General features: G+C 32.0%; 1 protein-coding gene across 1 annotated transcript in view; it reads left to right on the top strand.

The window, feature by feature from the left end:
* Positions 1 to 22,723, top strand: part of Eea1 (early endosome antigen 1) — a 125,299-nt gene that overhangs the window by 72,315 nt on the left and 30,261 nt on the right. Inside the window, exons 11-18 of the mRNA XM_047549868.1 lie at positions 1,947 to 2,285; positions 6,195 to 6,344; positions 7,239 to 7,358; positions 11,801 to 12,004; positions 14,820 to 15,020; positions 16,692 to 16,805; positions 19,334 to 19,489; positions 21,379 to 21,518. Coding sequence (XP_047405824.1) covers positions 1,947 to 2,285; positions 6,195 to 6,344; positions 7,239 to 7,358; positions 11,801 to 12,004; positions 14,820 to 15,020; positions 16,692 to 16,805; positions 19,334 to 19,489; positions 21,379 to 21,518 — 1,424 coding nt within the window. The remainder of the gene's footprint in view (positions 1 to 1,946; positions 2,286 to 6,194; positions 6,345 to 7,238; positions 7,359 to 11,800; positions 12,005 to 14,819; positions 15,021 to 16,691; positions 16,806 to 19,333; positions 19,490 to 21,378; positions 21,519 to 22,723) is intronic.

The raw sequence follows: 22,723 nt of genomic DNA, 5'->3' as shown, positions 1-22,723 counted from the left end.
CCCCTTAAGTAATAGGATTGTTTTTTACCCACCTGCAATTTATTTATTTATGTCCCTTTCTTTCTGTCTTTTTGAATTTAGCAGATGGCATGAGTCATGTACATCAATTCCTTAATTCTTCTTACCACTTTTCAAACCAAACTCGCAAACTGTTATTTTCAAGGATCTTGCTAGCCCAATCTGATTTTGTTCATTTTTTTCTTTTTATAAGTGGTGCATTTAAGAAAGTTTTTATGTTAATTCTTGTTTGTTTTGTGTTTTGTTTTTTGGTGCTGGAGATCAAACCCAGGGCCTCTACTACTGAACTGGCATCCATAGCTCTTATTAATCCATTCTAGGTTGTGTATTATGTGTTTATGTTTTAACTTTCTTAGGAGGACTTGTGTGTGTGTGTGTGAGGAGGTTTTGACTGTCCTTATTTCTGTATTTTCCCCTTCCGGCACACTGCATATAATCCAATATCCATTGATTGATTCATCAAAATGCTTATCGTGGCATCTTATCTTCGCTATTTTTCTCATGGGCGAATTACAATTCTGATATATGTTTTATTTGTAAGTAAATAAGTTGACTTAAACGTTCAATATTAATTGTAACACCACCATTGAGACCAAACTTTGATGTTTGATATAGGTTGGTCGATATAATTCTTTGGAAGGTATTATTTTTATAGTTTATACTTTATAGTATTGAGTAAAATAAAAAGCAGGTATGTGATATCGTTAGATCATTATTTTTATATCTCTACAAATAAATTTAAATTAGTCTTAGCTGGTAACTCTAAAAAAATGGTCTTTTTGTCAAGAAGAAAGGAAAAATGCTATCAATACAATCAAGTCTACTACAGCAATGGATGATATTGTTATGCTAAAGCTCTTACTGACCATGAAATTGCAAAGCCCAGTCAGAATTGGCATAGTATGTTGTTATTCCAAATAATTTCTGTTGGAAGAAAGGTAGTTTTAATTTTTTAATTTGAATGAAAGTTATTATGAATGGAATAGATTTTAAAATTTCTTTATTGATAAATTTATTTTTGGAGTATAGGAAAGCTATTGATTTTTGTATGTTGCTCTTGTATCCTGGTGTTTTGCTAAATTTGTTTATAGAATCTAAATGTCTTCTGGTAGAATTTTTTTGGGGGTCCTAAAGGTATAGAATCATCATGTCATTGGCAAATAGAGATAGTTGGATTTCCTATTTGTGTACCTTTAATTTTCTTCTGTTGCTTGCTTGCTCTGGCTAGAGTTTGAAGAACTGTAATTGAATAGAAGTGGTGAGAGTGAACATTCTTGTCTTATTCCTTATTTTAGAGGAAATGCTTTTAGTTTTTCTCTGTTCAGTATGATGTTGACTTTGGGTTTGTTATATATAGCCTTTATGATGTTAAGGTAAGTTTCTTCTATCCCTGGATTCTCCCGTATTTAAATATGAATGAGTATTGAATTTTGTCAAAGGATTTTTCCACAGCTGTTGAAATAATTATGTGATTTTTATTGTTGATTCTACATTGCATACCCCAAATAATCTGGTAGACTTTATTTTATTTTGGGGGTATTGGGGATTGAACAAAGGGGGTGCTCTACCATTAAGCTATGACCCAGCCCTTTTTAAAAATGTTCTGTTTTGAGAAAGGGCTGAGCCAAGTTACCCAGGCTGGCATCCTGTCAGCAGCCTCCTGAGCTGCTGGGATTACAGGCAGAGTGCCGTCACTCCTGGCTAGGAATCCAGTAGATTTTAGTGTTTTCATTTTATATCAACATTTTCATGGCAGTTATTATGTTGTATTAATAGTCTAGTCATGTGGACCAATCACAAAACCACAAGTTAGTATTTATAATTATTGAATATTTTTATTGTTTTATACTTGTAATATTGACTAAGACAATATTGGAGTAACTTACTAGAAGTATTAGGAAAAATACATTTTTAAATTGATATTTCAGAACTTGTCAGAAAAGTTGCTGAAGAAAGAACTGGATTATACCCAGTTAGAGGAGAAATATAATGAAGAATTTGTGAGTAAAAAGAATATACAGGCAACCCTTCATCAAAAAGACCTAGATTGTCAACAGCTTCAATCAAGGTTATCTGCATCTGAAACCTCACTGCAGAGAATTCAGGCAGAACTAAGTGAAAAAGGAGAGGCAACCCAAAAGCTCAAAGAAGAATTATCTGAAGTAGAAACTAAGTACCAGCATCTCAAGGCAGAGTTGAAACAGCTACAGCAACAAAGAGAAGAAAAGGAGCAGCATGGGTTACAACTCCAAAGTGAAATTAATCAAGTAAGTGATATTAGTTTTATTTATTATAATTCTCCCTATGGTTTCTTATTAGAGTGCTTAGTGGTTGTTTGATCATAATATTGTTCATGTTAAAAAACTGTCATTTAAAAAATTCTTATTTATTTTCTCTATCCTTTATTTTTATTTTCTATATATTTTAGTATTTTCTATATCCTTTAGTATTATCAGATCTTGCTTGCTTTAATTTCATTTTCCCTTAAGAAAATTTAGAATATCCATTTTACAGCATTATTGTGAATCATTTATGAATTATTACATATAAATTGCTTAGAATGGTACCTGATACATGGTAGGTACTTACTAGGTTTTAGGTATTATAATTAAGTCAAATTGTTGACCACTCTTTAGTGTAAAAATTCATATCTTTTTTCTTTGCTACCAACTTTTAACAGTATAATCAAATCATCAGTATAAATATCAAATATTTTGAAAGAAGACAAATTAGTACAATAAAACTATTTTAATAGGTAAATAGTATCTACCTGATGAAGTTGATACAAGTTTTGATTTTACCATTAACTTATTTTTTATGTGTATTCTAATTATTGCTTATAGATAACATTAAAATTTGATTGAAAAATGAAAGAGATTAAAATTATGGTAGAGACTAAATTTCTTAGCCACGTTTAAAAATTTTCATCTACTTTTACTTAAGTAGCCATGATATTTTATTACAATTAGTTATTTTCATGACTTTCTACTCCTTTATAATAATTATAATTATGATTGTAATTTCTTGAACTTCAGTCATATTTCAGGTGTTAGAGTAAATACTTCACATTTATTATCACTAATTTTTGAGATTAGACTATCCATGAGACAATGGATCAGAATAGTTAGGATGTTCCTCTAGCTTGTCCTTGCCTTCTATCTTTCCACTGCCCTGTCCTTTTAATTGTCCTTGTAAACCTTTCTAACAACTGCTGACTGATCTCTCTACCTTCAATTCATTCCATAAAAGTCAACTTCCATCCAGCCATCAAAGTAATCTATTTTAAAAACAAATCTTAACATGTTTCCAACCTACTTATATTTTCTAATAGCTCATTATGGCCCAATAGATGAAGTTCAGTGCTTATTATGGAATGTAGCACACCCAGTGATTTATTGGTGTACCTACTCAGTTCTGTACCATTCTTTATTTTATTCTCCCCAGCAAGAATACAGAAGTGTCCTTTTTTTCTATAAGTATACTGTATCTTGATTTTGTATCATTCATTCAGTTTTCTTGATATGAAATATTCTTCCTGTTTCTCTTGACCTTGATAAAATACTACTTACTTCACTTGTCACTTTTCTAGAAATGCCTTTGTAAACATTACCACTGCTCCTTCCACCTCAAGATAACTTAGGCATGCCCACACCCTGAATATTTTACTTGCCAAAGTGGAGTATATTATCATAATTTCTGTTTTCAATAGAATGAACCCTTTAGATGCAAAGACCTCATCTTATCCATTTTTTAAAATCCTTACTACTTGGCACATTCTCAGCAAATGTTACAGTGAGTGAGTGAGTGAGTGAATACATGAAGGCATCATAATGGAAGGAAACTGAGGCTTGAGAATATTAGTAAATAACTTGAAAATAAATTCTGTATTTGACTTTTAGTTCAGATATACAAAGTCAGCATTTATGCTTTCTAAAAGATACCATTGCCTCTTTTGTTAAGGGATACAGAAACAAATAGGAAATGGTACTTATCTTTAATGATTATGTATATATATCTCATGGGGAGATAAGGCAAGTACTATGCCATACCAAGATTGTGAGAATCATGATAAAATAATTCCATATACTATGGGAATTCAAGAGTTCATCACTTCGGTTTTTTTTTTCATTATAGTACTTTACTTTTATGCAAAAAAATTTTTTCCCTAATTATATGATCAGGAAAAGCCTTGTGTGTAAGAGAGCTATTCCTTGAAATTATTAAAACCTTGAATAGATTTTAACAACTAGCAGTTTGAAAGTAGGAGAGTCTTCCTGTCAGAAGGGTTAGTGGGAACAAACTACTGGCAGAAAAACGTTATAAAAAGAATGGACATTGATTTGTTCTTAGGTGAGGTCTGTATTATAGGAGTATATATTGTTTCCAGAAAGAGCATACGACAATTTATTATGTAGGGTCCTGAATACAGGCCTAGAAATTTGGGCTTTAGTTGGTTGTCAGTGGGTAGAGAGGCATTAAGAATTTTTGAGAGCTCTTTCAAACACAAAAGACTTGAATTTATGATTATTTAATTTAGTCACCTCATGCAAAATAAAGAGGTCATACTAAAGATCTTGTAGTAATGCCATTTATCTTCTTTCTCTCAGCATGTTGTCTGTATTCTACCTTCAAAATATTTTTCAAATCTTTCTACTTCTCTCCATCTACACTGCCAGCATTCTTAATCTAAGTTGCCATTTTTGCCTGCCTGGAAATACTGCATTTCCCTTCTCACAGCTTCCCTTTGAGTGGGCTCCTTAATTGAGTCTCCATACAGAAGCCAGAGGTCCCCTTTTAATGCATGGAGTATATAATCACACCTGCTCTCACCTGCTAGTGGTTTTGTATTGCAATTTGAATTGAACCCAGCCTTCTTTCTTTGGCATGTATACTTCTATGTATATAGTGTTGCCTATGTTATGGCTTTAGACTTCTCCCATACCATTGTGAATCCATATTGATCTTTCAGTTCTTCAAACGTACCAACTCTTCAAGCTATTTTCTATCTTAAGTCCTTTACCTGTGTTTTATTCTTTCTCCTCCTCTTCCTTTTTCTCCTTCCTCTCTTCCTTTTCTTCCTCCTCTTTCTTCTTTCTTCTTCCTTTATTCTTTCTTTCTTCTTCGTGTTTTGTGTTTTTTGCAAAGCACTAGGGATTGAACCTAGGTGCTTATACTTAATTTTAAATGCATTTGATTTTGTGTGTTATGAGACTGATATTCTAGATGTTCTTAATGTGTAAGCCTTGCCAAATGTCTTAACATCCTCAGATCCATGCAACTCTTGTTCTACACTTCCAGCATAGTATTCTTCCAGTATAGTAGTCCTTTTTTTAATGAAAAGAGTAAAAAGAAAATTTCCTCCCTACCCACTCCAGGAAAAACCAATAATTATTCTGGTTGTATTAATACAACCAAAACAAATTATTCTATTGTTAATACAATCAGAGTAATACAACTAAATCATTTGAAAAAGTGGTGGTTCTTAGTCCCAGAAAAAATGGTGCTTGTAATTTGTTAGTTTTTTTGGCAGGGGGGTTTGGTGCTAGGGACTGAACCCACTGCCTTAAATGTGATAGGCAACTGCTCTACCACTGAGTTATACCCCTAGTCCATTGCTGACATTTCTAAAATTAATGAATGAAGATCACCTAATGTTTTCCTTAAAAAATATAGTTTTCTACATTTTATTTAGAAATTGCATGCCAGTTTGAGGACTTGGGAATGCTTTGAGCTCTGTTCAATACCTAAGTGTAAAAAGTCAACTGTGGTGTTTCTTAACTTATAAATACAGCAGGAATCACTGTGGATCTTTGAAAAAATACTATCAAATGTTGACTATGCCCTGAGTAACTTAATTTTTAAGTTTCATTTTATTATTTTAAGTGATGGCAATACTTACATCTATACAAGAGCCCTTGATCCCCTATATTTTTTAAAGAGAGCGATAAAACTAGTATGAGGAATAAAATCTGTAATGCTTTGTCATAATTTTACGAGATTCATTATCATTTATGTGATTAAAAAAATAACTTGCAGTTAAATTATTATATAAACTTAGGTTTCTCCAAATTATCACTTATATTGATGAAAAAGAAATATTGTTTGGAAAATAGGTAGCGTATGTATGTGTTTCACACATGCATGCATATGCACTTACTTTATTTATGTTTTTAAAGTTGCATAGCAAACTTCTGGAGACTGAGCGCCAACTAGGGGAAGCTCATGGTAGGCTGAAGGAGCAGAGACAGCTTTCCAGTGAAAAGCTGATGGATAGAGAGCAACAAGTGGCTGACTTACAGCTCAAACTTTCTCGATTAGAAGAACAGGTAAGTCCAACTTTCAAATGAGTTGATATTATCAAGTTTATTGATGAACTTGAGACATCTTTTGTAATACTGGAGGTTGAATCTGGGGGTGCTCTACCACTGAACTGCACTCCCAGTCCTTGTAAAATGTTTTGACAGGGCTTTGCTAAAGTTGTAGTTGCTCAACAAGGTACCCATTGTATGATTAAAGTAAAAGTTATCATTAAATTATGTCTTTTATTTGAGTTGAATAAGTATTCAGAGTTAAAAAATCTATAGTTTCAATAATTTTCTTTTAGAACTGTAATCTTAGATATGGTAGATGATCTGATTCTTTTCCTCTAAAGTGATAACCATGACTATTATAGAAAAAAAGAAGTGTTGATTCTGTGGTTCAGATTGTTGTTAAAAAATAAATCATATGTAATTAATTGTTCATATTGGTACACAACAAACAATAGTGAACAAATGCCAACCTAGAGAAAGATCTGTATTTTTTAGGATAAAATTCTATCACTAGAGAATAGTTTCATTATGAGATTTGGATTCTATAAGTAATGATACATTATTTTTTTGTGGGGAACCTGGGATTGAACTCAGGGACACTCAACCACTGAGCCACATCCCCAGCTCTATTTTTTGTATTTTATTTAAAGACAGGGTCTCACTGAGTTGCTTAGCACTGCTCTTTTACTGAGACTAGCTTTGAACTCATGATCCTCCTGCCTCAGCTGCTGGAATTACAGGTGTGTGCCACCATGCCTGGCAATATATGCTTTTAAAGTTGGTATCTTCCAGATTTTCTGAATTTATTTTTCTGATCATATTTGAGAATTGAGAATTTAATGCCAAATATTTATGAATAATTGCATTATACCTTTAAGTTGTCAACTGACAGTCTACATTTTTTTAAAGTTGAAGGAAAAAGTAACAAATTCGACAGAATTGCAGCACCAATTAGATAAAACAAAGCAACAGCATCAAGAACAACAGGCTCTTCAGCAAAGCACTACAGCAAAACTTCGAGAAGCTCAGGTAAAAATTATTTGAATAATTAACCTTTTAAACAAAATTCAAATTGAACCATTATGTTGTGATAGTAGTAGATAATGCAAAATACTTGGTTATGAGGAATTTTAGGGACTTTTCAGTGTCTAGATAATCAGAAAATTCTTTCTTTTTTGATTATTTTGGAGAAAAGTTAAAATAGCTTAAAATAATGTTTTAGGAACAATTTTTTATGGTAAATAAATTTATGTAAAATATTTAAATTTATGAACTTTACATAAATTGATCTATTAAAAAGAACAGTAATTTTATTGAAATAATTGATAAGTAAATATTTATGGTTGTTTATTACTTATTGAAATACCTTATTTGAAAAATCAAATATATTCAAGTACACTTTTCTTTTTGTTAACTCAGTAAGCAAGAGCATTATATATTTCCTGTAGTAGAACTGAGTATTTATTGGTCATGTCCTTTATTTCTTCTTAACTGTCATCTGAATATTGGAATTGTAGGCATAGAAAATGTAATTGATTGGGTTGAATTTATGAAAATCCTATAACATAGCTTAGAAGATTGAGAGTTTAGTTTTTATTTTGTTATGATAAGGGAAGGGTACCCAAATGTTTGAAGTGAATTTGACTTTGATATTCATTTATTTCTTTATGCTTTCATTAATTCATTGCCTATTACTGAGCGCCGTGTGTCAGACACTGTGCTCAGCACTGAGAATAGAGAGGTAGAGTACCTACCCTCTAGGAAATGGCAATCTAATGACGTGTACATAGGGTAGTCTTGGAGTGTGAAGAAAGCAGTAATCTCTTTCCCTTTCAAGTTCTGGAGTGTGACATGGGATTAAGACAAATAGATGTTGAAATTTTGGATTCATTTATCTGTTCTTTGACTCAGTTAATAAGTATTCATTTATGTCTGCTCTCAGCCAAGGACTGATGTGGCTGTGGAAGCAAACAAAACAAACAAAAATGTCTGTTCTCATGCAGATTAGTGAGGGAGGCCAATAACAACTAAGGTAAATAAGCAAAATATGTAGTATGTGAAACTTTAATAATTGCTGTAGAGATGTGAAAACAAGGAATAAGGAGTAAGAAGTATGTAGGGCCTGAAAGTGACACTGTAGAGTTAGGTAGGGTTGCTAAGGAAGGCCTCCCTGAGAAGATGAGAGATCCAAAGGAGGGTGTGAGCTGTGAAATTATCAGAAAGGAACATCAGTAGTACAGTAAAAGGTCCTGAGGCAGGAACACATCTCAACAGGAAATCAATGGCTGGAGTGATGTGAATGACAAGAGATCATAGAAGGTCAGAACGGGTAGTACTTCATAAACAATTTAAAGGATTTTACTTTCCTTTTTTTTTATTTTTGAGTAAGATGAGAAATCATTGGAGGATTCTGAGCAAAGCAGTGGTATGATCTGACTGAAAATTGCACAGGATTACTCTAGCTGCTGTAGTAAGAGTAGACTATAAGGACAGTAGAAGCAGGAAAATTAGCTGAGAGTCTACTATAGTAATCCAGACAAAAAATGATGTGGCTTGGACTGGAGTGGGAACAGTTTAGGTAGTGAGAAGTGGTCAGATTCTAGTTGTATTTTAAAGGTAAAGCTACCAGTTTACTGGTGGGTTGATATAGAATATTGAGAGAAAAGTCAAGGATGATTCCAAGGATTTTGGCCTGGGCAATCAGAAGGATGGAGGTCGAGCAAGAAAAACTGAGAATCCCAATGGATTTGGCAGCATAGAGATCCTTGATAACCTTGATGATGAGAACAATTTAAATGGAGAAGGTGGGATGACAGCCTGATTGGAGAAGGTTCAAGAGAGACTGAGAAGAGAGAAGTTTGATTAAAATAAATATAGATAGCTGTGAGATTTTACCATAAAGGGTAGGAAAGAACTGGGGCAGTAAAACTAGCTTGCACAATTTGGCGTACATCAGCAACCAAGTGGGTGTTCTTATACTGTACCCCTTTCTTATACTCACATTTCCATCTTTGTCTATAGCTAGGAACTTGGTCTAGAAAGTATTTTTGAGACTAAGAGAAGACATAAACATGTTTCTAGTCTAGGACAAAGAGACAGGTAAAGATGTAGTTATTACGGATATTGGAAGAAAAGTGATTGAGGAATTCAATAATAATAATAAACTATACTATCACTCATACAATGGAGAGATGAGTTTGAATTTATCCTGAAGCTGGAGGAAAGAAGGTAAATATGGAGGCGCACACACACACACACACACACACACACACACACACGTATGTATAAATAATTGTATAGATGAAAGATTGAAAAATCAAGATCATTCCTGAAAATCTTGTATTTCAGGATAAAGTTGGAGATAGCAGTAGCTGACTGGCAAGCTGCAACTGAGAACTTGGAAAGAATATTGAAGCTTTTAAATAGTTATTGAGAAAATGTTTGAGGGTGAGGACCTTATTCAAATGAAAGGGTTGAAAAGATGCTTGTGAGTATATTGTGGAGGGTGGAATCTAGAAATTTGTAATGACCCAAACCTGGAAAAATGGAAGTTTGTGCTTTTATTCTAACAGTACTTAGAAGTATAGAAGTAGAAAAAACAGATTGCAATATTGCTGTAGATTAGCTTTTGCAGGAGTGGCCACCTTGGAAATTATGAGGTAAAAGGAAATTTTGAGGTAAAAGGAAATGGGGAATGTTAGAATCAAGTTAGTTCATGTCCTTATATGAGGTTTAGGAAGAAAAGTTTGGCATATAGTGAGCAAGTGAGGAGGAGATGAGGTCTCTGACATGGAATATGAGAGTGTCATGAAATTGGAAGACAGGAAGTTGTAGTCACAGGATAAGATAGTTGGAATTTTTTAGCTGGAATAATTTCAGGTTATCACAAGATCCTATATATAAGTAATTACAATGTAAAAATGAGTTAGGTCCAGGAATTAAGATGATATGCATGTTGAGGCTATGCTCTTAATTCTGTATGTATTTTGTATTTCCCAGGAAATTGGCAGAAATTGGGATTGAGAGAAAAACTAAATCAGGTCTCAAGTCTTCAGTGAATGAGGTAGGGATTTATAGATGATAGCAGTAAAGAGTAGAAGGTAGATAAGTGAGAACGGCACTCTTTCTAAAGCATTACACAACTTTTACATGAGGGAGTGATTAATAACAGTGAAGCAGCAGGGGATGCTCGGCCTCCTGTGTGTGTGCCCCTTGAAGTAAGTCTCCCTGACTAGAGAAGGCAAGGGGGAGTTGGAATCTGTAAAAGGAGAACCAAATTTCAATTAAGATGTGAAAACAGAGTGACTGTTCTGGAAGAAAACTTTGCCTGGAACTGTCATTCCAGAAAATAAATAGAATGTGGACAGAAGGGTAATTGGTGGCAGGAACAAAAGCTGAGAGCAAAGAGGTTAGATTGCCTTTCATCATTTCACGATTAAAGCTTAGAGGGATGAGAAGCATGTTTGAAAGTGATTGACCTTCAGATATTTTAATATTGGCATAAATCATTGAGGGTTCCAGGGGGTGGCTGACTTTTCCTCAGCAAGGTGGTTTGGGTTACTAGAAGGTTCATAGGGGATGATTAGTGCCTTATTCTGGGTAGAGGCTCTCTGGCTCTCATAAAAGGATTGAGGCAGAGGCAAAGGCCATGGTGTCAAATAGCTTGAGAAAGTAGATATTATTCTGGATATGGGCTGTTGAATTATGCTCTGTGAAACATTAAAATTCTTGTTAAAGTAAAATAAGAGTCCTATTGAGTTATTGAAATGAGCCTGGGTATGTGTGTTAGAGTGTAATTATTTTTTAAAATTAGAATCCATGTGTCAGATATCTTAGATGTATTTCAGTGAATAAAGCAGAACAAAATCCTCATCTTTGTGCAGCATATATTCAAATGATGGGGGTGGAGGGAGGCAGGTAAACATGAAAAATATGTCAGTTATTTAGTGTGTTAAAGATAAGTCCAATGGAAAGAGAAAAATAGCCAGAATACAAAGTACTGGGAAAGGCTACAATTTTAACTGTATTGGTCAGGGTAGGCCTGATTGAGAAGGTGACATTTGAGCAAACATTTGAATGATAGGGAGTGTTTCTGTGAGGGAAGCATTTCAGGCAGAAGGACTGTTAGTGCAAGGCTCTGAGGTGGCAGTGCACCTGGTGTGATCAAGAATAATGAGTCCCATTCATCTGAAATGGGTCAGAGAGTGATTTAAGGTGAGGTTAGAGACTATGAAAAGAAGGTGGTTAATTAAAGTTTTTTTTTTGGTTAAATTCTAGTTTGTTATCAATAATATAGATTTATACTGTTAAGTATATTTAATTAATTATATTTGCCATGTTAATATGTCATACTTAGTTTAAAAAATAAGACTAAGAGTTTGAGTGATAGAATTTGTTATCAATCATTCTTGTTTAAGGAATAACTTTTTGAATTCTTTATCCTTAAAATACTAGTTTTCAATTCTTTACAGAATGATTTGGAACAAGTACTACGTCAGATTGGTGATAAGGACCAAAAGATACAGAACCTTGAAGCCTTATTACAGAAGAGTAAAGAAAATATTTCATTACTAGAAAAGGAAAGAGAAGATCTTTATGCAAAAATTCAGGCTGGTGAAGGAGAGACTGCTGTTCTTAACCAGTTGCAAGAAAAAAACCATATGTTACAGGAGCAAGTAAGCTTGTAAAATATATTTTACTTCTCAGATTTACTTTTCTCTCTCTAAAGCTCATTAAATGCTTTGTTTCAATGACTCATCATTCTGTCTCTTTTTTTCTGTTTAAAACCCTTTGTATTTTTTTTTTTTTGCGGTGCTGGGGATTGAACCCAGGGCCTTGTGCTTGCAAGGCAAGCACTCTACCAACTGAGCTATATCCCCAGCCTAAAACCCTTTGTATTTTTGACACAGTATTTCATTTACCCCAGAGGTTAGTTACTACTATAGTGACGTTAGTTAACATGATTTGACATAGGAAATCCCCAGCTAATGTTCTAGGATGTAGCTTATTAAACTGTTAACTATAGGTAAATCATTTAACCTTGTTAGCTTATTGGAAAAGTGGTGATGTTATTAATAGTGCACACTTGCCTTATAGCATTTTGTGTTGTTTAGAAAAAGGAATGAAAAACAAAATGTATTCATGAGTTATATGTACTAATCAAGTACTAGTTGTTACTGGGTATTACTATTCAGATTTAACAGTTACTTATATTTGGATAATATATATGTCTTTGGACAATATATAGCTAATAATTTTGATAAGTTGCCCTGTTGTCACAATATTCATATGTAGTTGAAGAGAAACATAAAATTTAAATTAATACATATTCAAACTGAAAATAATTGACAGTTGCTTTTTTTGGGAAGAATTATTTAGGAACCTAGAGAATTATTATTATCTAAATAAGAACATACTAAGAACAAAGTGTCAGTAGGTCATATCACTTTTCTAATTTTGGAATTAGAATATAATATAGATTACCCCCCAGATTTCCAAATTAGTTTTGAAGAATTCTTATAAGGAACTTCTTTGGTTATTTTTATGAAAAATTGTTTAGCTTATTTTTTAGTTATCTGCAATTTGACATTGCTCATCATACAAATATGATCAACAAAGTCATGCTTTTTTTTTAAAAAAAATCAAATAAATTGACTTACTTCTGGGGAGTTAGTAATGCATAGTTAGCCCTTCTGCCACCTAGAAAAATGGGAAAGCATGTATAAAGTCATTGCTTTCAGTGATCCCTTTCTTCTCTGAGAAGAGAAATCAGGGAGGTGAAGTCTTTGACCACTCTAACTTTTGACCCAGAGACATTGTTCCAGACCATGGTGAAGGTTGGGAGAGTCTAAGGAAAACACAATGATCTCACTGAACTGAGGAGTGAAAGATTGATATAAATTGAGAGACTGAAGTTCAGAGAGGTTAAGGCAGCTGGAATTTGCAGTGCAGAGAAGGAGGAGCAATGCAAAGAAAAAGCTCTGGAACCTATGGGGATCCCCTGGAGGCTTTGATGGAATGCTAAGTTTTGTATTAGAAGGTGAGATTCTACAAGGCCAGACAATGAGCAATATCAGGGAGCTACAGGCTGGAAAATTACCAGAGCTCACACAGGGCTGGATTTGTTCAAGTGCCAGTAGTCAGAGAAGAAAGACATAAAGAGTGGGAAATCCACACCAGAAATGTCATACCTTAAGAGCAGTAAGGCTAAAGTAGTCCTAGAGTAAAAGCTGCTGTACACCTGACCTAACAAAATGTGAATACCAGCCTTGAAAAGGCCCAAATGAGCCACGGATGCATTAACTACTTACTGGAACAAAACTCAGCATTCTTTGAAAGAATGCAACAGAATCCAGACTGGTCATGACAAATAACAAAAAAATTTACGAGAAATATGAATAAGCAAAAAAAAAAAAAAAAAAAAAAAAAAAAAAAAAAAATATATATATGTCATAACCAGGAGAAAAATCATCTAATGGAAACAAACCCTGAAATAAAAGTTGATGAACTCATCAGATTAGTACTTTAAAACACCTTTTGAAATATGATTATGAGTATAAAGGAAATAATGGAGATTGGAGATGGAAGTGGAAATATTAAGGAACAACTGAATGAACTTCTAGAGAGCAAAATCTTAAAATACCTTAAATAAAAATATCATTGGATAGATTAAGCAAATAGAAAATAATGTCAGTGAACCTGAAGAGAAGGCAATTGAAACCATGCAAAATGAAACAAAGAAAGAAACAAACAAAATGGCTATCAGGAGTTGGTGTGAGGAGAAGAGAACCTTAATCCATGGGATAGAATCGTCAAGTAGGCTAGGTTAATACAATGAGTCGCAGAAAGATGGGAAGGGAGAAATATATCTGTAGAAATAATAGCTGAAAAATTTTAAAATTTGAAAGTATAAATCCAAAGATTCAAAAACTCAATAAATTCAAAGCAAGGTACATGAAAATTTTCACATAAATTTAAAAAGTTTTGTTCTTTGAAAGATATCATTTTGAAAATAAAAGCCAAGACTCAGAGTGGGAGAAAATAACAGTTTACAAATAGCCAGCATATATAAGGAACTCCTGTTACTTTGTTAAACAATGATTGTCCAGGGCCAGAGATGGGAGTTGGAAATGATTACAGAGGGGCATGAGGAATATTTTAGGATAGTATGTTCTCTGTCTTGATTATGGTGATGGTTAAAGAAGAGTATACATTTATCAAATCTCACATTATCAACTTAAATTAGATGAATTTTATTGCATATAAGTTATAACTGAATAGAGATGGTTTAAAAATATGTCTTTGATGTTATTTCTTATGATTTGAGATATCAAGTTCAAGTATTTTTGGAAAGATCTGAGAAGTTTTACCTTAAAAACTTTGAGATAACATTGTATAGGTTTAATATTGTCATAGTGCTTAAATTTGGGCTTCTTAGTTTCTGTTATATCATTCGTGAACTTCATAATGAGAATCTTGCTTATATAATAGGTAACTCAACTAACAGAGAAGCTAAAGAATCAGTCGGAAAGTCATAAACAAGCCCAGGAAAATTTACATGACCAGGTACAAGAGCAGAAGGCACATCTTAGAGCTGCACAGGACCGTGTCCTTTCTCTAGAAACCAGTGTCAATGAATTAAATAGCCAATTAAACGAAAGCAAGGAGAAGGTCTCCCAGCTCGACATACAGGTAGTGTGGAATTATGCTGTTTAATGAACTTGTATGAATAGTGCACAAATTTTAGGCTGTCAAATGTTTTGAATTCTTTCTCTCCTTTGGCTTCACATATTATTAGAAAAATATTTGGAATAGAAATTAGATTTAAAAATCTAGAAAATGTGTTGAACTTTTCTGTTTGGGCATGTTTTCTCTTTCTTCTTGTCTCTCCCTGTTGCTCCCCTGCCCCTTTTAGCAAACTACACTTCTGAAAATTACTGAATCATTTAACTTTTTGATTTTTTTTAATCAAGTCTTATTTGCTTTGGAAGTTCAAATAGTTTTATATTTTATCATAAGATCTCTATGTTATATGTATTTTTTATTTTCATTTAAAAAATTTTATGTAAAGATTTGATTTAAGAAAAAGAGCACCTATATGTATTACCTTTAGTATTTTAATTCTGTTGTTTCAGAAGTTTTGCTTAATGAGTAAATCATGGCATATGAAATCAGATGAATTTCTTTCTCCATTCTAATAATTGATTGCAGAGGGGCAGGCTATATGAAGGGCCTTGTATTTCCCCATCAAAGTATTTATGAAATAACATAAACCAGTAAAACTATTAATCTCCCCTGATTCTTCTTTATGTGTCCCATAATTTTGGAAAATATTTCATATTAGTTGAAGCATACTATATTAAAATATCATGGGCAATTATTTTGCATTAAAATATTTTATAACTTTTTAGTTCCTCAGATAGAATGTCATGTGTAAATGAAGCTGCTTCTGAAAAACTAAGCTCTTTATATTCAGTGACATGCATTCATCAGATTTGCTTCCTATTGTTTAAAATGTAGATTTTTTTTAGTTTTCACTTTTAATTCAATGTATATATATATATATATATATATACATATATATATGTATAAAAAACCATTGTTTCTGTGAAAGCTAAGTATTTAGCTATTGAGAAAACATTTTTCCTGTTAACTTAAAATTATTCCTACAGTGTATTTTAGATTTCTTATGTTTATTGATCCTTTCTTATGTTTATTGTCCTCCCATGTTTTACCCTTTTCTCAAAATGTTTTGGTTCTGAATAGTTGCTTATATTTTGTGTGCTGTTTGCTTGATTTTATTTAAAGCTTATTGTGGAAAACGTTGACTTTTAATATGTAATTTTTTGACATTTTTATGAGCATCAAAATAAAACCCTTTAGGTGAGAAGTTATTGGGTAATAGTGAATTTCAAATGTAGTTGTGGTTTGTCTAGGTGTTTTGTGTCCTTGGATTCTGGAAAAATTTTCTTTGAAGCCATCTTTTTTTTTTTTTTTTTAAAGCATAGTTATTTAGTTTGTTGTTAACAGTGGTAGACTTAGATTCACTTAAAAAACTGCAATGTCCTTTCTCAGGAAAAAAGTATACCCTTTCTTTCTTACCAAAAGGGTACTTTAATGTTTTGGGGTCATATAGGAACATTTTCCGATTGTTTCTTCAAACATTTATTAAGAGTTTTCTCCCCTACCATTCCTATTTTGGGGATTTTTTCAGACATATTTTTAAATATCTAAATCCTTATTTTTCTCTTTAACCAAAGGGCTTAATTTTTAAATAGCTTAGTGAAAAAACCAATGTGCATTCAAGCAAGGGAAAATCAACAACTAAATATAGAATAAAATAACTTGTAAATTTTGTTACAGATTAAAGCCAAAACTGAATTACTACTATCAGCAGAAGCAGCAAAAACTGCCCAAAGAGCTGATCTTCAGAATCATTTGGACACAGCTCAGAATGCATTACAAGATAAACAGCAGGTAAGGAACCTGATGCATTTTCATATTATAACCTAATGCTTTGGTAGATAAATTTATTGAAAACTTGTATAAAATGATACCCAATTTTATATTATCTTATAATTGTTTATCCTCCTTTAGTCCTTCTTGGAGTTCTGACCCATTTGAGAGTAATTACAGGAGACAGATAGATGGAGATAAATATTCCAACTTTGCTTTTGATAAAACTCAACTGGTGTACAGATGTGCTTGGGCTTCCTAATATTGTATTGCATTTCTTCCCTGACCTAGGCCTTGATGTGGAGCAGAAACATTTACTCCTAATTACTGAATTGTTGCCTCAACCCATCAAGCACCAATGATTAGGACAGAGGATAGACCTCCTCATTTGTTTTTAGTAGTTAGACAAGGCCATGACCCAGATGTTCTTACCTCTGAGAAATAGGAAAAGAGGGCTATATATTCCAGTTCACTTAAAAGCTCCTCTTTTTCTCAGGGGTAAGAGGGACTGAGGAGCTGGATGGAATGTAGAAGTACTTTTCTCATACTTTTGATATAACAGAAATTTCTATTTTAGGGTCAAAGTACTAGTAGATATTCTCACCTTTTTATCAGGTACAAGTTTTTAGAATTTACTTGCTACTCAGGAACTGATACTGGTTCCTGGTACTTTTTTTTTTTTTTTTTTTAATTCAGAAGTATAACAAATTTAAAAAGCAAGATAAAACAGTTTTATTTATTTGCCATTTACTCCAATTTCTTTTTATCTCCTTAGACGGAATGTTTGCTATTAAATTTGATATGTATCCTTTCAGACTTCTGTAAGCATTGAAAATGTATGTGTATTTAATTATTTACATATGTGTACACACAGAAATTTTTCTTAATGAACAAGGAATCAGAGAATGTATGTTGTTCTGCAACTTGCTTTTTACTTACAGTATTTCTTCATACATCTGGAATATGTTTTCTAACGATGAGGTCAGAGTCAGAAAATAAAGTGGCAAAAATATAAGAATAACCACATAAAAGTTTAAAATTTATCTGTGAAAATATTATTACCAAAATTCTAAGGGAAATAGCAAAAAAAAAATTATGGAATATGTATGAAGGGTTAATATCCTAATTATTTGAAACACTTTTTACATGAGAAATAAATGAGCCTACAAGAAAATACAGGCTTAGCATTGTTAATACAAAACTCTGAGTCCCAAATGCTACAAAATCCAAAATTTATTGAGCATTGACTTGATGAATTTTGGAATATTTAGAATTTTGGATTTCCGATTAGTGGTGCTCAACCTGTAAAAGTCTATGTAGATATTCTAAAATAAAAATCTGAAATATGAAACAGTAATGGTCTGAATCATTTCAATTAAGGCCTTCTTAAATTGTGTATATCTTCAAGATTGTATTAGGAAATATTCAAGTTTATTAAGAGTCAGGTACAAATTGAAATAATAATGGAATACATTTGCCTGTATAGAGGAAAAGTGTATTACTAGTAGAAGGATGAAAGATGGTGAAAGAACAAATCACTTTAGTACATTGCTGGTGGTGGAATACATTAGTTCAACCTTTTGGGTGGGTTGGGTGAGAAGGAGCTATTTGGCAATATATTTCAAGAACATTAGAATTTTTCATATTCTTTAGATCACTTTTTCATTCTAAGGGAATAATCATAGATTTAAAGCTTCTATTTGCATCTCTGTTAATATGGAGAGAATTTAATAACAATCTAAGAATTTAATTGCAAGAGGTTTGGCTAAGCAGTAAATTGTATCAATAAAATGAAAATTCATGCAGTTGAGTACAGTATTTTAGAAAACAATATCAAAGTTTTATAATGCCTTGTTTTGTAAAGACAAATGAGGCTGAAATAAAATAGTATGTAAAATAAGATCCTATTTTTATTTTAAAAATACACAAAAAATATAAATTAGCATACAGAAAAGACTGGAAAGAAAGTTATCAAAACATCAGTAGTGATTATCCATGGGTAATAGATTTATTAGTAATTTTTATTTGTTCTCTGTGCCACTGGGTATTTCAAATGAATTGTAGTATAATAGATGTAACCACTGTAATATTTTCAAAATATATTTTAAAATAGTATTTGGAATATTTTAAAATGTTTAATTGTAATATAAAACTGACTTTATTATTAGCCTCCTTAGTATTAATGATGTAGGTTTTAGCTCCTACAATAACTTTCTACAAAAACATTAAAAGGTTATTTCACTGGACTGGACATATAACTCAGTGGTAGAATGCTTGCCTAGCATGCAAGAGGCCCTGTTTTGGATCCCCAGAACCACAATCAAACAACAATATTATTTAGCTGTTATACATACAAAGTATCTCACTCTATCAAACTCCATTTCAGGTCCTTTATATTGGTGGATAAAGAGAGCTTCTGACAAATCATTATTTGGGGTCTGACTCCAGATTTTTCTTAATAAAATTAGTTTTCTATTTCACTTTGAATATCTGGGCACTACGATATAGTAAACCTTACCAAAATTTTCATCAATTGTGCTTCTCTGTAGGAATTGAATAAGATCACCTCTCAGTTGGATCAGGTCACTATAAAGTTACAAGATAAGCAAGAACATTGCATTCAGCTGGAAAGCCATCTTAAAGAATATAAAGAGAAACACCTCTCTTTAGAACAAAAAATTGAAGAGCTAGAAGGTCAGATTAAGGTTTGTATACAAGAAGTTGAGTTTAGTTGTATTTTCTACTCAGTAGCTTTGGAATCTGATGACCTACATGGAATCAAAGATTTTTATTTAAGAAAGGTGAAGTTATGGTATATAATTTCAAAAAATTATAATGTTTAGTGTTTCAATTTTGGATTCCATCTTTATTTTTATTTTTTGTTTTTTGATGTGTATTTTTATTTTTATTAGTGCATTATAGTAATACATAATAGTGGGATTCATTTTGACATATTCATAAATGCATATCCATCTTTATTTTTAATTCCTTTATTAGTGGATGACTTTTATAAGTAACAGTTAACATGTATACTGATTTCCTTATAAAGTATTAACTATTTCCAAGAAACGACCAACCAGGGATTCATTTTATAATTACAAGAAATTTATCAAATTTTTGTTGTTGTAAAGTATCTTTTATACCTTCATTTTTCCATCTTCCTTTCTTATTCCAATATAATATTTCAGACATGGTAGACTTTTTTCTTTTTTTAACTTTTTCCTTTTTAAGCTTTACGTTTTTAACCTTTGGGTTTTGCTTCTAATCTAATAATACATTTAAGCCATACATGATAAACTGAATCTTTAACACAATTCCAAGTGAAGGTGTTGCTTTACTAAGAGAAGAAGTCATTGGACATATCAAAGAGAGATTTGATCTGAGTCTTTTGTCCTTTAAATTAGAACTATTAGGAGTTAAACAAAATTTTCTTAAGTTACTCTGTGTGTGGGTGTATGTATGTATGTGTATATATGTGTGTATAAATATATATATATATATATATATATATATATATATATAACTTACATTTCCATAATCAGGTGAAATGTATATGTGATTACAGAATCACGAGATATGGGGATATGTGTGTGTGTGTGTGTGTGTGTGTGTGTGTTCAGTGAGGAAATGATGTTTATAATTCTGCTTAAGGGTTCTTTTTTTCTTTTTCTTTTCTTTACAACCAATGATAGTAGTAATGACAAATCACTTCAGATTATGATTGAAAAGAATGGAAATACTATTTCACTGAAAAGTATCTAATAAGAATTCTATGTTGGGTACCTTTTAAAAATAGCAGTTATTTAGAATGAGAATTCTGTTGTGATCATCAGCTCTTTAACATTTTGTTATTAAAGAGGTATTCTATATATTTCATGTGAACATTGCTGTGGAATTAATTTGTAACACTGAAAATCTTTTGTGAATATTTTCAATATAGGTGTTGATTAAGAGCCATAGGTACCATTTTATAAAATATTTGTTTGCAAAATCATTATGACTATGCAAGAAAACACATTGCTTATAGATATTTAAACTTGTGTTTAGCATTTGAGTTTGCAAATTTGTAAAAATGCATACTATATTCTGAAGAACAATAATGTCTAAACCAAGAGATAATAAAACAAAATCAGGAACTAAATTGTCTTTATATTTAAGGTCAATAGGTGTTAATGAGAAGGACTATAGGATAACTCCATTTTAATTTTAAATCTTATAATTACTTCAGTGTTTTTAACTGAATATAAAGATAATGTACTTTAAGTAGGTACACAAGTGACCTGTTACTTAATATTTTTCAATTTACATTAACTTCTTTTACTCTAGTAATAAATGTTTTAAGTTTATTCTCTTCTTCCAGATTGATTTTAAAAGTACACAGTAAATGTTTATTATGTATAAAGTGTATGCTAGGTCCTGTGAAAGATCATAAAATAAATAAACCCCTTACTCAGTAATGGTTTTAGAATGTGTTTATTGTAACATTTTTGTGTGTTATGTCAATACCAATTTGAATATAAGCAAAAATGTTACAGTATTTAATAATAGATTGATAATTATCAACTTTAAAGTGACTACTGTATTTCTTCCATAGAAACTAGAAGTTGATACTCTTGATGTAAAAGCAAGCAAGGAGCAAGCTTTGCAGGATCTTCAACAGCAAAGACAGTTGAACAGAGATTTAGAGCTTAGAACCACAGAATTGAGTAAACAACTTGAAGCAGAGAAAGAAATGTAAGCTAAACCCCCTCATTTATAAATTAAGGAAGAGATTATAGATTAAATATTAAAATTTCCTTAAGATTTCAATTTTGCTATCATCATCCTTAAATGTGTATTCTGTGTTGGTTTTATAACATATTGATGTTAATATGAAAGAAAAATGAAACCATCATAATGTGATTAGAGTTAATGTCACTAAGAAAGGACTGAAAACTTAATTTTATAAAATTTGGACCAGATAGTCTCTTTTCAATGATAATATGGTACCTATTTCTATTGAGCAATTGTTTTGAGTTCTTAACAGTTTGGATATATTAATATCAAAGTTTAAAATTTAGGCGTATTTAATGTGTATCACCCAAGAGCACTCAGGCTTATGCTTTTAAGTACTGTGTCAAGTTAAGGATTGGATCTTTTCTTTTCTTTTTTTTTTTTTTTTTTTTGCGGTGCTGGGGATTGAACCCAGGGTCTTGGGCTTACAAGGCAAAGCACTCTACCAGCTGAGCCATATCCCCAGCCCTTGTATAATTTCTTATAATAAATTATTTTCTTTTAGCTTTGTGATGCATTTTGGCAAATTGTCTATGTTATTGAGCATAAAGGAAATACCAGAATCCATCCACATTCTTTTTAATTTTATTATTGAGGTAAAATGTACACACGGTTAAATACACAGATTTTATGTATACAATTTGAGTTTTAATAAGTGTATGCTCTGTGTTACCATGCTTCCTTCAACTCTCCCTCCCCTATATGAAACTTTTATCACTTCTGAAGTTTCTTCATATGTCCTAGTCAATACCTTCCCTTTTCCCTGTGGAAAATCACAGTTTATTTTAGTCTGTATAGATTTTGTTTTTGAACTTTGTCTAAGTATAATCATGATTTATTCTTTTTGTGACTAGCTCTTTTCCACGTAGTGTTCTGCTTTTTAAAATTCATCCATGTAGTTGAATGAATTCATTCTTTTTATTTATTACTGTTATTCCACTGAATTATTATAATTTATTTTCTTGCTAACAGGTATTTTGGAGTTGTTTCTAGGTTTTAGCTGTTATGAAGAAAGATGCTGTGAATATTCTCATAAAAGTATTTTTCTGTGAAACTGCTGGGTTATGGTGGGGAAGGTGTGTTTAAAAATAGATAAAATTGCCAGAACTTTTTGCAAAGTGGTTGTCCCATTTCATACTCCTACTGGAAATGTTGCAGTTGCTTCA

The sequence above is a fragment of the Sciurus carolinensis genome, chromosome 4, assembly GCF_902686445.1.
Source record: "Sciurus carolinensis chromosome 4, mSciCar1.2, whole genome shotgun sequence".
NCBI classification, from domain to species: domain Eukaryota; kingdom Metazoa; phylum Chordata; class Mammalia; order Rodentia; family Sciuridae; genus Sciurus; species Sciurus carolinensis.
The sequence above is the reverse complement of the archived record's forward strand: the minus strand, read 5'-3'. Positions and strand labels throughout refer to the sequence as shown.